This window comes from Rhinichthys klamathensis, unplaced genomic scaffold, assembly GCF_029890125.1.
Source record: "Rhinichthys klamathensis goyatoka isolate OS25496 unplaced genomic scaffold, OSU_Roscu_1.1 h1tg000206l_1, whole genome shotgun sequence".
NCBI classification, from domain to species: Eukaryota; Metazoa; Chordata; class Actinopteri; order Cypriniformes; family Leuciscidae; genus Rhinichthys; species Rhinichthys klamathensis.
In genome coordinates, this window is record NW_026606731.1 from 2205503 (window position 1) to 2217631 (window position 12129).

Sequence of the window (12129 nt, forward strand, 5' to 3'; positions counted from 1 at the left end):
CGTTAAAATAGTGGTCACATGGTTCAACCTTAAAGGGATACTCCACCGTTTTTTTTCATATTAAACTATGTTATTCTCTTATCTAAGAAGAGTTGATACATACCACTCTCGTCTCAGTGCGTGCACTTAATCGCTCTGTCGGGCGGAGAACTTTGAGAGCAGTTAGCTTAGCCCCATTCATTGAATATGGGCCAAACAGAGATGAAGTTAGAAGCGACCAAACACATCCACGTTTTCTCTATTTAAATATAGTTACACGAGTAGTTACACGACCAAGTATGGTGACACTAAATAAAATATGGCGCTTTTTATAAGCGGGTAAAATGGATAACTATAATGTATGGCGGAATAGCACTTATTGGGAGCACTTCGACTCGGCGCTGTAATATCTTCACTCGTGAAAAGTTCTCTCCCCCCTCTCCCTCTCCCTGTCATTTCCGTCAATAGAACCAACGTGACTTTTACTTCTACCTGTGCTACTAGCAAACTGCAAGAGATCATTTACAATGGCGGACTATGTAGATTTAGGCTTATAACTTTATTTAATTTTTATTTTTGAGCTTAGTCCTCATGTACATCAAACAGTCACTCCTTATTGACTATCTCAGAAGTGCACTGATTTCACAGCTGTTACTCGTGTTGACCGTGTTGAACTCCACTCAAGTTGGATTAGCTAAGGTTACTGTCACTTCTAGGATAACAAAATTCCATGCAAAAGGACACTTACAGTGTTGGGTGATGATCCACTTTGTTGTGTTCCTGATTTGAGTATTGTCGGTGTGGCCGCATTCTTAAGGCGTAATCCTGTGGAGGTATAACGTTAGTCCTCCTTAGTGAAATGCTCGGAGCAAACACGCCATTCCTTTAGAATATTCACCGGTGTTGTTGTATCCATGTTCAAAGCAGCTAACCAAGCTTTCAGCCGTTTGTGGTAAATTGGAAATCTGTGAAACATGACGGCACTATATACCCTCTCCCTGTTATCACAACCCTTTACGATGCACGTGTTAACCATGATTGTTCACAAACTATCTTCCTACAACCTGATACTTCGTCAACTCTGCACAAATAACTACTACTACTGCAGGCGTGCAGGTCACGTTGGTTCTATTGACGGAAATGACAGGGAGAGGACTTTACACGAGTGAAGATATTACAGCGCCGAGTCGAAGTGCTCCCAATAAGTGCTATTCCGCCATACATTATAGTTATCCATTTTACCTGCTTATAAAAAGCGCCATATTTTATTTAGTGTCACCATACTTGGTCGTGTAACTATATTTAAATAGAGAAAACGTGGATGTGTTTGGTCGCTTCTAACTTCATCTCTGTTTGGCCCATATACAATGAATGTGGCTAAGCTAACTGCTCTCAAAGTTATCCGCCCGACAGAGCGATTAAGTGCACGCACTGAGACGAGAGAGGTATGTATCAACTCGTCTTAGATAAGAGAATAACATAGTTTAATATGAAAAAACGGTGGAGTATCCCTTTAATGTTATGAAGCGACGAGAATAATTTGTGTGCTCAAAAAAACTACAATCTCTTCTCTTCCATGTCAGTCTGTTGCGCTATTTACGTAGTAAACATTGCAGCGCCTCTGGGTTCTACGTCAGAACGCCAGTGATTATTGGCCAGCTCCTGCGTCAGCATCACACGCATGCGTCGTGGTGCTCACGTGAACAGCGTCGGCCAATAATGAGCCGGCGCTCTGACATTGTGTTTCGAAGATGAACAAAGATCTTACGGGTTTAGAACAACAGTGAGTAATTAATGACAGAAATTTCATTTTTGGGTGAACTAACCCACTAAATTGATGAAAAGTGACAGTATAGACAAATAATGTTGGAACATTCTATTCATCCAATAATCTTGGGGGGGAAAATGATCATGGTTTCTACAAAAAACATTAAACAGCTCAACTGTTAAAATGCACCAGGGATGAATATAATATGCTGATTTGAAGGATCATGTGACACTGAAGACTGGAGATGGATGCTGAAAATTCAGCTTTGCCATCACAAGAAAAAAAAATACATTTAAAATATATATAAATATTTCACATTATTGTTGTTTTTACTGTATTTTTGATTCAATGAAATGCACCCTTGTGAGCAAAGAAGACTTATTTCAAAAACATAAAAAATCTCAAGACACCAAACTTTTGAACAGTAGTCACCTTTAAAAATGAATGGCACTCACATTTTTTTTCAGGCCTTGCAAAATGTTCTACAACTTTTTGCTGATAATCACACTAAATTTAAATAATGCTTAGATTTTAACTGGTTTTGAAAATGGTTTTACTATCCTGAAGAACTCCAGTGTCTCCTGCAAGGTAACTGGTTTTAGCTTTTATCTAAACATTTCCTCCCTTTTTGATTGTAGAAGGATTTCAAACTTTTTATTAAGATGTTTCTTTCAAACCATTTAAACCATTGGTAACACACTTTACCACAAGGTTCATTTAACATTAGTTTACGCATTACGTTTACATTACATTTAAAGTATTTATTTATCTAGGTTAATGTGAATTTCTTCTTATAATAATACATTTTTAACATGATTTCACGATGTATAATTTCAGTTAAAGTTTAGTTTAAACTGTTGCAATTACATTTTAATATGAACTAACTTGAATTAACAAAGAACAATAGTGTATATTACAAATGAACAATCTAGATTATTAAGGAAAAAGGTCATGTTATACTCTACCTAATGTTAACAAATTGAACCTTACTGTAAAGTGTTATCTTTCTATTTACTGGTCCCTGAAATTAATTAGCTTAGTTAAATAATATCACAAACTAGCAGTCCACACAGGTTAATCAGTCTTTAAGAACTTTTTAAAGGATTTTTGCTCACAGATTTCTAATATATTTCTCTCTTGTTCCCCCTCCACCCCCCATCCGCCCACACACATCACCACCCACCTCCCTTTTCTCTCCCATTTCACCTCCTCCTCCTTCCACAGTCGCTATCTATCTGGGTATCAAAAAGCGGCAGAGCCCCGGACCCCCCGATGCGGCTGGGATGTGAGGGTGCGGAGCCCGCGGGACCCGGCCGATGTGGTTCTGGCTCTGCGGGAGGCGGCGCAGGGCTGCGGTTGCCAGGTCCACCAGGCCGGGCCCTTCCTCCTCTCCTGCACCCACGGAGCCGCTGGCTCCCGCGTTGCCTTCGAAGCCGAGGTTTGCCAGCTGCCCAACGGCCCCGCCGAGACCAGCGGTGTTCGATTTAAGCGCCTGTGGGGGGCACCGCTTGCCTTTCGGGACATTGCCACCAAAGTGTCCAAAGAACTCGAACTCTGAGTGCAACAGGGGGTGGAGGGCAGGGACAAAAGCATGGGACAGAAAGATGAGATGAGTGGAAGTAGCCCCGCCCACACCCCCGCCCCCTCTAAGCCTACAAAGACTGGCACACACACATTGAGAACTGGGCACCTTCTTACACAAAAGCCCTGCTGAAGGAACTCCCTTTACCGGGTCTGTTTTACCGCTGATTTTACCTGGTATCTTAGCCATGTTATTTTTTAACACGGATTGTTTGTTGCATATTCACTCTGTACATTGTCATTCCTTTTTAACTGCTGCTATTTAACTCTTTTTAAAAAATATATATATTCTTCTGCTGCGCCAGTGAGAAGAGTATGTTTTATTTTATCCTCGTTTCAATAACCATATTCACAAAAAACACATGTGAATGCCACACCATTTCTAACCGTAGACAACATGCGGAGACATGCAAGTGCTGAAAGTGATAGCGATTTCTCCTAATTTTTTAATGATCTTTTCTTGTTGGTTGTTTTAGCCATTGAACTTGCCAGTGATGCAGGTTGAGTAGGTGATGTCTGCTTTCCTGAGCCTCCTTGTTTTTAGATTCGTCATATTACATGGTCACACCGTAGCACTTTAGGGCTGAGTGAGCAACATCATCTGTTTTAAAGCAGTTCCCCCTTCAAATGGTGCAATTTACCCCACTGAGCCAAGTAGAGATACAGTGCTCTTTGTGTTGCTCTTGTATGTGTATTAAGCTGATGAGAAACCGCTGTTATCTTGCCAGAAGTGCACTCTGCTGAATGGCTACAAACAGACTGTTGATTTTGTTTATCTCTGATTTGATATAGTAAGTCCTCATCATCAAGATTGGAATATGTCAGAGCTGTGCAATGTGAGGAAATGCAAGAATGATTAATACAACATTTGTCTGAAATTCAGTGATTTGTATGTCTGTTTATTTAGTAGCTTTCTATATTTTTGTTTGCGTGGCAAATATTGTAAAAAAAAAAAAAAAAAAAAAAAAAAAAAAGTTTAAACTTACTAAATTATCTTTTAAAGAAGGCCTACTCTTGTTGTATTCCAAAGATTTATTGTTGGTTTCACGGTTTAAACAGTTTGATTTTTGTAGCAAATGCACTCTGTGGATTACATTTTTGAATATTAGGAATATATAACAATTAAAGGTATTATTATCTAGAAAAATGTAATTATTAATAGTAATTAATATTTTAATTAATTGAAAGACAGTTACCATTGTACCAGCAATTTCTATTAATTTATTAAGTTTCAGGTTGAAATATGTTGTGTATGATTTTCAAATATACTGACATGTTATAATTCAAGCAAGCATTGATCTGACTTCATAACCAAAAGAAATGACAAATCATGCTCGCTTGAATTATTGTTGATTGTTATTGTGCTATTCTGCACAAATTACTCATCTTTTAGTGCCTTTAATGTCTGTTGGGTCAGCTTAGCTGAATGCATTCATAAAAGTTTCAATTATATATTAATAGAATTCTGAATGAATTCCCACAATAGTGTTATACATTACATACACGTACATTAAGTTTATAGCTGTGTCTGGAGGTAAAAACCAAGAATGCAAAGAATGTAGAGACTTAAAACAGGTTGATTGTTACATGGGGCCGTTTATTAACTTTGTACAACCAAAAAAAAGTTCGGGTGAATACAACATAGCTAGGGTTTTCTAGCTATGTGGAGGTTTGATCCCAGGATGTTACAGGAGGAACAGGAAGATAAGGAAAAGTGCATGAAAAAGAAGACGACAGATAAGAAAGGAAGGAGGGAAAAAGTAGGAAAAAGGGAGCCGGGGTGGAGTGTCTCTTGGAAAAGTCAAGGTGGCATGACCGCATGAAAGAACAAATAAAAAAAGAAAAGCACTTTTGCCATTTTACTTCTGGGCAGGGATCATGCCATCGATGGACTCGCCCTTCTCCAGTTTCTTTTCCATTTCAACCATGAGCTTCACACCATCGACTACCATCTGCACCTGCTGCACCTCGGAGGAGCCCAGACGGTCAGCGTTGGAGATGTCAAACACACCACCGACAGAGGCAGTGTCCACACCACCTGGATAAATAGAGGTACAAAGAGTCGCTCAAATGGATGATCTCAGTGCAACACTGCCATTTTATGTGTTCAATGAATTCAAGCCCACCTGTGCCACGCTTCTGAAGACGCAGTCTGGTCAGGATCTCCTCGAATTTGGCATGTGTGCTGAGTTTAGGCAGCTTGACGTGCACACCACCACGAAGACCGGTACCCAAGTTAGAGGGGCAGGTCAGGACGTAACCAAGATGCTCGTTCCACATGAAACCGTGGTTGTGCTTCTTGAAGACATCCTCAATCTGCAATACACAACAAGGGGTCAGGCCTTCGGTTGTTTATCTTTGCATTATATGACCAAAGATTAGGTAGTAAATAATGGGATTTACCTTCTGCAGGCCTACGCAGAACCTCTTGAAGACCTCCTTCATGTTGCCGCCCTTCTGCATGGAAATGACACGCAGGTGATCCTCCTCGTTCACCCACACAAGGAAGGTCTTGTTGTCATTGTGATAGATGCCTCTTGCGTCAGGCCAGTCGCGGGCCATGCCGGCAGCCAACAGCAGTGGGGACACAGGCTTGTCAAACAGGAAGTGGTCAGCAATGAGCTGCTCCTGCTCCTTGTCACTCATGTCCTTCAGAGGGTAGTACTTGCCCTTGAACTCCCCATCCAGGCTTTTCAGAGCTGTGAGCGGAACAATGTGAACGTCAGTAAAAGCAGGCATGTTTCTTTGTAAATGTCAGTACATGACGTGACTGAGACTCACCCTCAATGGACAGCTTTTCCACAGTTCTACGCTCACCACGGCTGTTATGGGGAGGCAGGGTGAACCCCTTGATGCTGCGGCCGGTACGCACACGGCTGCTCAGAACGTAGTTGGGGTCAAGGTCATCACCACCCTGTGCACAGGTAAACATCAGCCATGATAAGAGCAAAACAGCCATGATCATGTAAAGAACTTTAGAGTACCTTCAGGTTCTCAAAGTTCAGGTCAGTCAAGTGCTTGTCGGTGGGCTTGTAACCACCGTGACGGTCAGAAATGATGGGGTCGAACAGCTCCTTGAAGACTTCGTAAGACTCCTCGTCACCAGCCACACAGCCGACAGTCATGATGAAGGGGTGGCCTTGAGTTGGGAACAAAAGGAAGTGATTTACATATCTTCAAGAACAAATAAAACATCGCTTGTGGTATCTTCGAGAGATCGGCTGCAATGGGGGAATGTATTCAAACATGTTCTGCTTACCAGGGTTGTCCACACCGGTCTGGATGCAGTCATCCAGGGTGAATCCACTGGGAGTTGACTTGCCCCTGAGTTTGGTGTAGATGTCCTTATTCAGGACCTTGGCCATGTGGTTGTTGTGCAGGGAAAGGTCAGGGTACTCCTCATCCAGAGGGAATTTCATCTTGTAATCGTTGTGGCAGTTCTTAGTCATGATTGCACTTTTATGATGATCTGCCACAAGAAAAGAGTAAGGCAAGTTGGCACCTACAATTTGCTTTTGAGACACTTGCCGACAGAGCTGTTGTCAGGGTGGACAACTAGAAACATTGTCCTAGGCCTACTAAGGTCTTCTATGGTGTAGCTTACTCTTTGGACCCAGGAATGAAGGGGAACCTGCTCGCTGACATTGATATTGCGAATTACGAACAGCTACCAATTTGCATTTAGTTAAGGATAAGCCACACTTGTTTCCAGAATAAAATGCCAGCAGTTGCAGACACAGTTAATGTATACTATATTTCGTGCCCCAAGTAAACTTCAATCTCTTAGTAACAAAATATGTTGCTTTTTCTAACCAGCACCTCATATTTCTACATGGAGTGTGTGTTGCATAGCTTGCATGCTTATATGCATTAGACAGCAGGTGATATTTTTAGCATGGCTGGCAAACTCACTCCCATCAATCACAGCAGATAGCATTCACCTCTCTAGTTTCTGATGGGGGTGGAGCATTTACACTGGCCCCATATGGTATTACGTCCACATCAATTTAGCTTTTGTGAAATGCAATTTAAAAATATAATTCGAAATATCAAAAACGCTTACAGTTTAGGAGTAATAAATCATCCTGATCTATTTGTCCATATTCACAGATTTTGCATATAGTTGCATACAAAAATAATGAAATGTCTGAGGCATTATAAATAGACTTGAGTAAAATGCATCAGCTATGAACCCCAGATGGCACGACCTTGCACTAAAGTACAACAGGTGTCAAGCACACAGATCATTCCTGCCATAGACAGCATATCTACTCCAGACTGCTCTCTTATTAGCTTTCCAATGCATTATGACTCTGAAGCTTATCAGGCAAGGACAAGCTTTCTGCAGACCTAGTTATGCTTCAAAAAGCAAAGCAGCTTCAAAAATATGAACATTTCTAACATTCCAACAATCAAGATATAGTAATTCCACAAGAATCCAGAATCCAGTGCATGAGGAACACCAATGTGATTTGATTAATTTGAACGGGGAAAAATTTGGATTAACCAAACTGAAAGCCCCAATTTATTGTGTCATTTTTTTTTCTGAAGTTTTTCATTTTTAATCAAGTACCCCTTATTCCCACCCTTGTAAAATCTCTGAACCGTAACTTAGTTTACCTGTATGGGAGAAAATGTAACAGTCCTTGGGATCAGATCCTGTTCACCAAGCCAATGTAGGGGTTGCCCAACTTTGCAAGATGTCAGACCTTGGTTTATATACTTCGATGTTTGTTGCCCATTGGCTGCTCAGCTCATGCAGGCTTTAACCTGATTGGACAGCTGCACTCCTTGATAGGGGTTTCAGGTTCTAAAAGGAAAGAAGCTGCATCACAACACCCGAGACGGGCAGACAGCTGTCCTCACCCCCTCACAGTGGCCTGTTGCCCCGTGTTATGAAACTAACTCGAAGGCACTGCAGAAGCACAAAAATGTTTTATTTACTCATCTTAATTAATTATAATGGATTAGTTATAACTTACTGTTGTGTTGAGGCCCAAAACTGTCTTTGGTACTTTCTGAAGGAAATTGTGAAAAAGGACAAAAATTTTAACAAAACCCACTAAAATGAATCATGATATTCATTGTTGTTGTGAATGTACGAGTTAAAATAGCATTATGGTATTTGCACTTTTATAAAATACTGTTTACTTATGAAAAAGTCAACATTAATGACTGTTCTCATTAAAATAGTAGTTGGCCCTGTATTCATCCATGTCTTGTAATATATACTTAGAGAACGTAAGAGAAGGCATCATGTGTCCCTTGAGGTGAAGACAGTCTGTACTGTACACACTAGCGTTCTCAGTGTCCAGTTAGTGAGCTCTACTGCTCAAAACCATTGCATCCAATATACAAACTTTGATTATGACTTATTGACTAGTCTCAAGAGAATATGTGTAGACAACTTTTTGTAAAAACTCTCAAAGTTATCTTTTTCTTAATATTTTCTATATTGCTATTATTGCCCTAAGTTATGTACTGTAAATTACTTAATGTAAAGTGACTGGGAAAGACACTATTAAAATAAAACTACTTCTACTTTATTGCAGTGAAGTCAGAAGCCAGCTGCATACAGACACATCCACAGCCTGATGTTGTTGGAACAAACCAGAAAACACTCTGGAGTTTTTTTGTGTAAGTAAAACTCCAGTGTGCATCCATTGGTTAATTAGTGGTTCCCACCCTGGTAAATGCTTTAAGGGCACATGACTGAGCATATGACAGGTGGGCAGAAAGTTTAGGAACCCTGTGGAGGGAAAAAAAACTATAACATAAGTGAAGAGACAGGTTTGTGAAAGTGTGTAGATGGAAGAGGACAAAACTCAACCATCCCCCCTACACTATTAATACCCAGTGTCCAGTTTCACAGTTCCCCCCCTGCTGTGTCCCAATGTGACAAAATTAGTTTAACCACTATCCCCTACTTGCTTATCTGCCAGATCTTATTTGTATCTAGACACAGATGTGTTCTAAACTTCTTGTTTTTACCTCAGGATTACATAATATGAAAATAAGCACAAAAAAGATCAAAATGTTACGTCAAAAGTCTATTTTACTGATGACCAAATCTTTGCAATTTAAAAAAGCATCGAGTTTTGTCAGCTATAGTGCTGGAGGGCCTTTGGATTTGGTGGAGAAGTGAAGGGTTAAAAGGGGAAAGGAAAAAACTCAAGCTCACAGTCTACTCCAAAATTAGCAGCCATGCATCCAACACCATAGCATGCCTAGCAGAGAGAGAGGACAGTCACAGAACAGTGTTACCACCAGCCATGAGAGAGTGGGCATAACAGGGTGTGTTGGGGTCCCCATGAACAGAGAAAACCCCCTTATCTCATAACAGCATACGCATATGTCTTTTAGGAAATTATAGGGGGGGGGGGGGGGGGGCTGTAAAATCTACATGCAGAGTATCATATCTACATCCACTGTAAAACTGCATCTTGGTTGCAAACTTCTAGGGAAGTGCTTGCAACATTTATAGAAGGGTAAAAGAGTGATTTGACGTATAGAACCTTCTAAACATTATAGGCCTAGGGTTTTCCACAGCTATTTGGACTGAAGGTATGCATAAGGTTCATAATGGCACCTTCTTTTGACCCCATACGTAGGGCACGACCTCTGAAAGGTCTGTGTCAAAAATATAGCCACACTTAACAAGCTTGGTTAACTTTAGTCTTAACTTAGAAATTGTTCTGAAAACAATTGTTCTTTTTTTATCTATGACCATAAAATATAATAAACCTCATTGATAATAAATGCCTTGCAATTTTTACTTTAGCTTGTTGCACTTGTCAATACATGTCTGCACATTGTTATATAACTCAGTCAGCTGATTACCGTGAGATATGTTTAGCCAAATGTGTATGATGGCTCTTTCCATTCCATAGCTGTTGTATTTCAGGATTGTACGATGCACATGCTTTCAAACAAATTTACATGTGAAATACATATTCAAATTCTGTTTGGTCTCCACTTCAGGTTTGAAATGTTAACAGTTTAACCCCGCCAACCCAACATTCGAATTAGCAGACAGCAACAAGCTACTTGAGCCCAGGGCAGATGTAATGAGAGACGTAATTGAGCTACAGTCTGGTATTAACTAGTTTATTCCAATTGATCTTACATAAGAGGTGGGACGTGTGTCCCATGACCCCATGACCAAGGTGCTGGACTGATGCAGATAAGACCTTTATATATTTCACTTTCTACAAACAGGCTAAAAAATGGTGTCCCTTGACTTTTTTTTTTTAAGCTAACATCAAATTAAGCAAGCTAGTTTTAAACACGTCTGTACTGTAAAATGGTGATTTTGGCCTGTCTTGCCTCTCAGGGCTTGACTTTCTTGACTGTATCCAACAAAATCATGCATTTTATATTGAAATAATTGTCATAAAACATTTTTAATTATTAACTAATTTTAATGACCAAAAGCATAATATTTAGCTGTTTTCTACCCCGTTAAAACATGATTTTCCCCATTTGGATCCCTTCTAAAGCATGGTGGGAAGTAAATAATCTCATAACATTTGTATCAATTTTTACACAGACTGCATTCGGCAATCTCAACCATTCAACCCTGTTACCCACTTTATTGAAATAAAAAAGATCAAACTAATTTTCTCTTTAATTACAGAAAATAAGTTTATCATAAAAGTTCAAGTATCAATAACTACAAACTCAAATTTGGCCCCAAACTAGCTTAATTTATGTTTATCTTACCTTATCTCAATGTAATCGTAATCAATCGTAATCAAAATGCATTTATGCACATAAGATGCAACTATGATGCTCCACATGTGGTGTGTTTTTCTAGTGCAGCAGTGATCACATGGTCACATGGTTTAGCACAAAGGTGCCAGATATGTTCTTGCTTTGCTTTTACTGTCAGTGTAGGTCATAGTTTTGAGAGTTTTTTGTGCACCTATGCACATCCGCTGCAATCTCTTCCGTTGAAATCAGAGTTGGTCAACTGGCTTACAGGCACTATGTTTAGTGCTAGGTTGCAAGGTTGTCTCTTTCCCCATGCCATCTCGCTAGATTGAATTGCACTGACTCAGTAATGAGTCCCTTCGTTCGTTCGTTCGTCCGTCCGTCCGTCCCTCCCTCTGCCTGTCCATTGACCTCTGCCCCCAGAATTTAGAGTGACTGTAAACAAAATGTATTTATGCATGTGAAATGCATGTTTGATGTCCCACATGTGTTATGTTTTTCTAGAACAGCAGTACGGGTCTGTAACTCTTTTTGAAAATAAACATTGCTGGATAGCATCGAGTCACATGGTTAAGCGCTAATGTGCCAGATATGTTCTCGCTTTGCTTTTACTGTCAGTGAAAAGGTCATTGAGCATTTGATCCACGTACTGACATTTTGGCTCTGTATAGCATTACATCTCCCACATCTACAATCAATCCATAAACTTACCCATAGATACCCATCGACTTGTACCTGTACATGAACTGTTACAGAACTCCCCCTTGAAAGCACTGCTATAACAGCAGAATTAACAGCTGTGCTGTGTGCATCACCTGAGGTGTGGAGGGGCTTCACGCAGACATCCTCATTGCATTCTCTGCTTAGCACTGCTCTCCATAACCTGTTGACAAAAGCTTCATTCAATGGAAACATCTCATTCTAAAACAAATACATAGAGCCTCATTCTTAGGAAACATCTGCACAATTTGTGTCCTCATGACTGACTATTGGTAAAATAAATAAAAAACTGTACTATTAGTTACATTAATTGATATTTTTATCGCAAAATAAATTGTATTCATTTTTAAAAGGTAATTTTCATTGCA

The 12129-nt window shown here is 40.0% G+C and overlaps 2 protein-coding genes and 1 long non-coding RNA gene across 10 annotated transcripts in view; 2 read left to right on the forward strand and 1 right to left on the reverse strand.

Moving 5' to 3' along the window:
* The window catches only part of mark4b (MAP/microtubule affinity-regulating kinase 4b), a 43911-nt gene extending 39701 nt beyond the window's left edge, over positions 1-4210 (forward strand). For 4 of the 8 annotated variants that reach the window (XM_056263392.1, XM_056263393.1, XM_056263394.1 and 1 more), the window contains one exon: positions 2972-4210. In XM_056263392.1, coding sequence (XP_056119367.1) covers positions 2972-3305 — 334 coding nt within the window. In that variant the 3' untranslated portion in view covers positions 3306-4210. The remainder of the gene's footprint in view (positions 1-2971) is intronic. The other 4 variants (XM_056263396.1, XM_056263398.1, XM_056263397.1 and 1 more) reach the window with 3 other exon arrangements.
* A 694-nt stretch (positions 4211-4904) lies between these two features.
* ckmb (creatine kinase, muscle b) lies at positions 4905-8080 on the reverse strand. The gene is made up of 7 exons (XM_056263403.1): positions 7949-8080; positions 6588-6797; positions 6313-6467; positions 6110-6242; positions 5732-6027; positions 5455-5644; positions 4905-5366 (listed from the first exon to the last, which is right to left on the reverse strand). Exons 2-7 carry the CDS (start codon positions 6775-6777, stop codon positions 5188-5190), a joined length of 1143 nt encoding a protein of 380 aa, XP_056119378.1. The 5' UTR covers positions 6778-6797; positions 7949-8080; the 3' UTR covers positions 4905-5187.
* On the forward strand, positions 6854-8907 carry LOC130096752 (uncharacterized). Its single transcript, XR_008808223.1, has 2 exons — positions 6854-7067; positions 7181-8907. It is a non-coding gene; the product is annotated as an uncharacterized LOC130096752 (long non-coding RNA).
* Positions 8908-12129: the final 3222 nt, after the last annotated feature.

Excerpts from the sequence above, each read along its gene's own strand:
- ckmb (XM_056263403.1), bottom strand. The coding sequence starts at position 6,777 with ATGACTAAGAACTGCCACAACGATTACAAGATGAAATTCCCTCTGGAT. Across the intron at positions 5,645-5,731 it reads TCTGCGTAGGCCTGCAGAAG|ATTGAGGATGTCTTCAAGAA; the intron begins GTAAATCCCATT and ends TGTGTATTGCAG. Across the intron at positions 5,367-5,454 it reads TCTTCAGAAGCGTGGCACAG|GTGGTGTGGACACTGCCTCT; the intron begins GTGGGCTTGAAT and ends CTATTTATCCAG.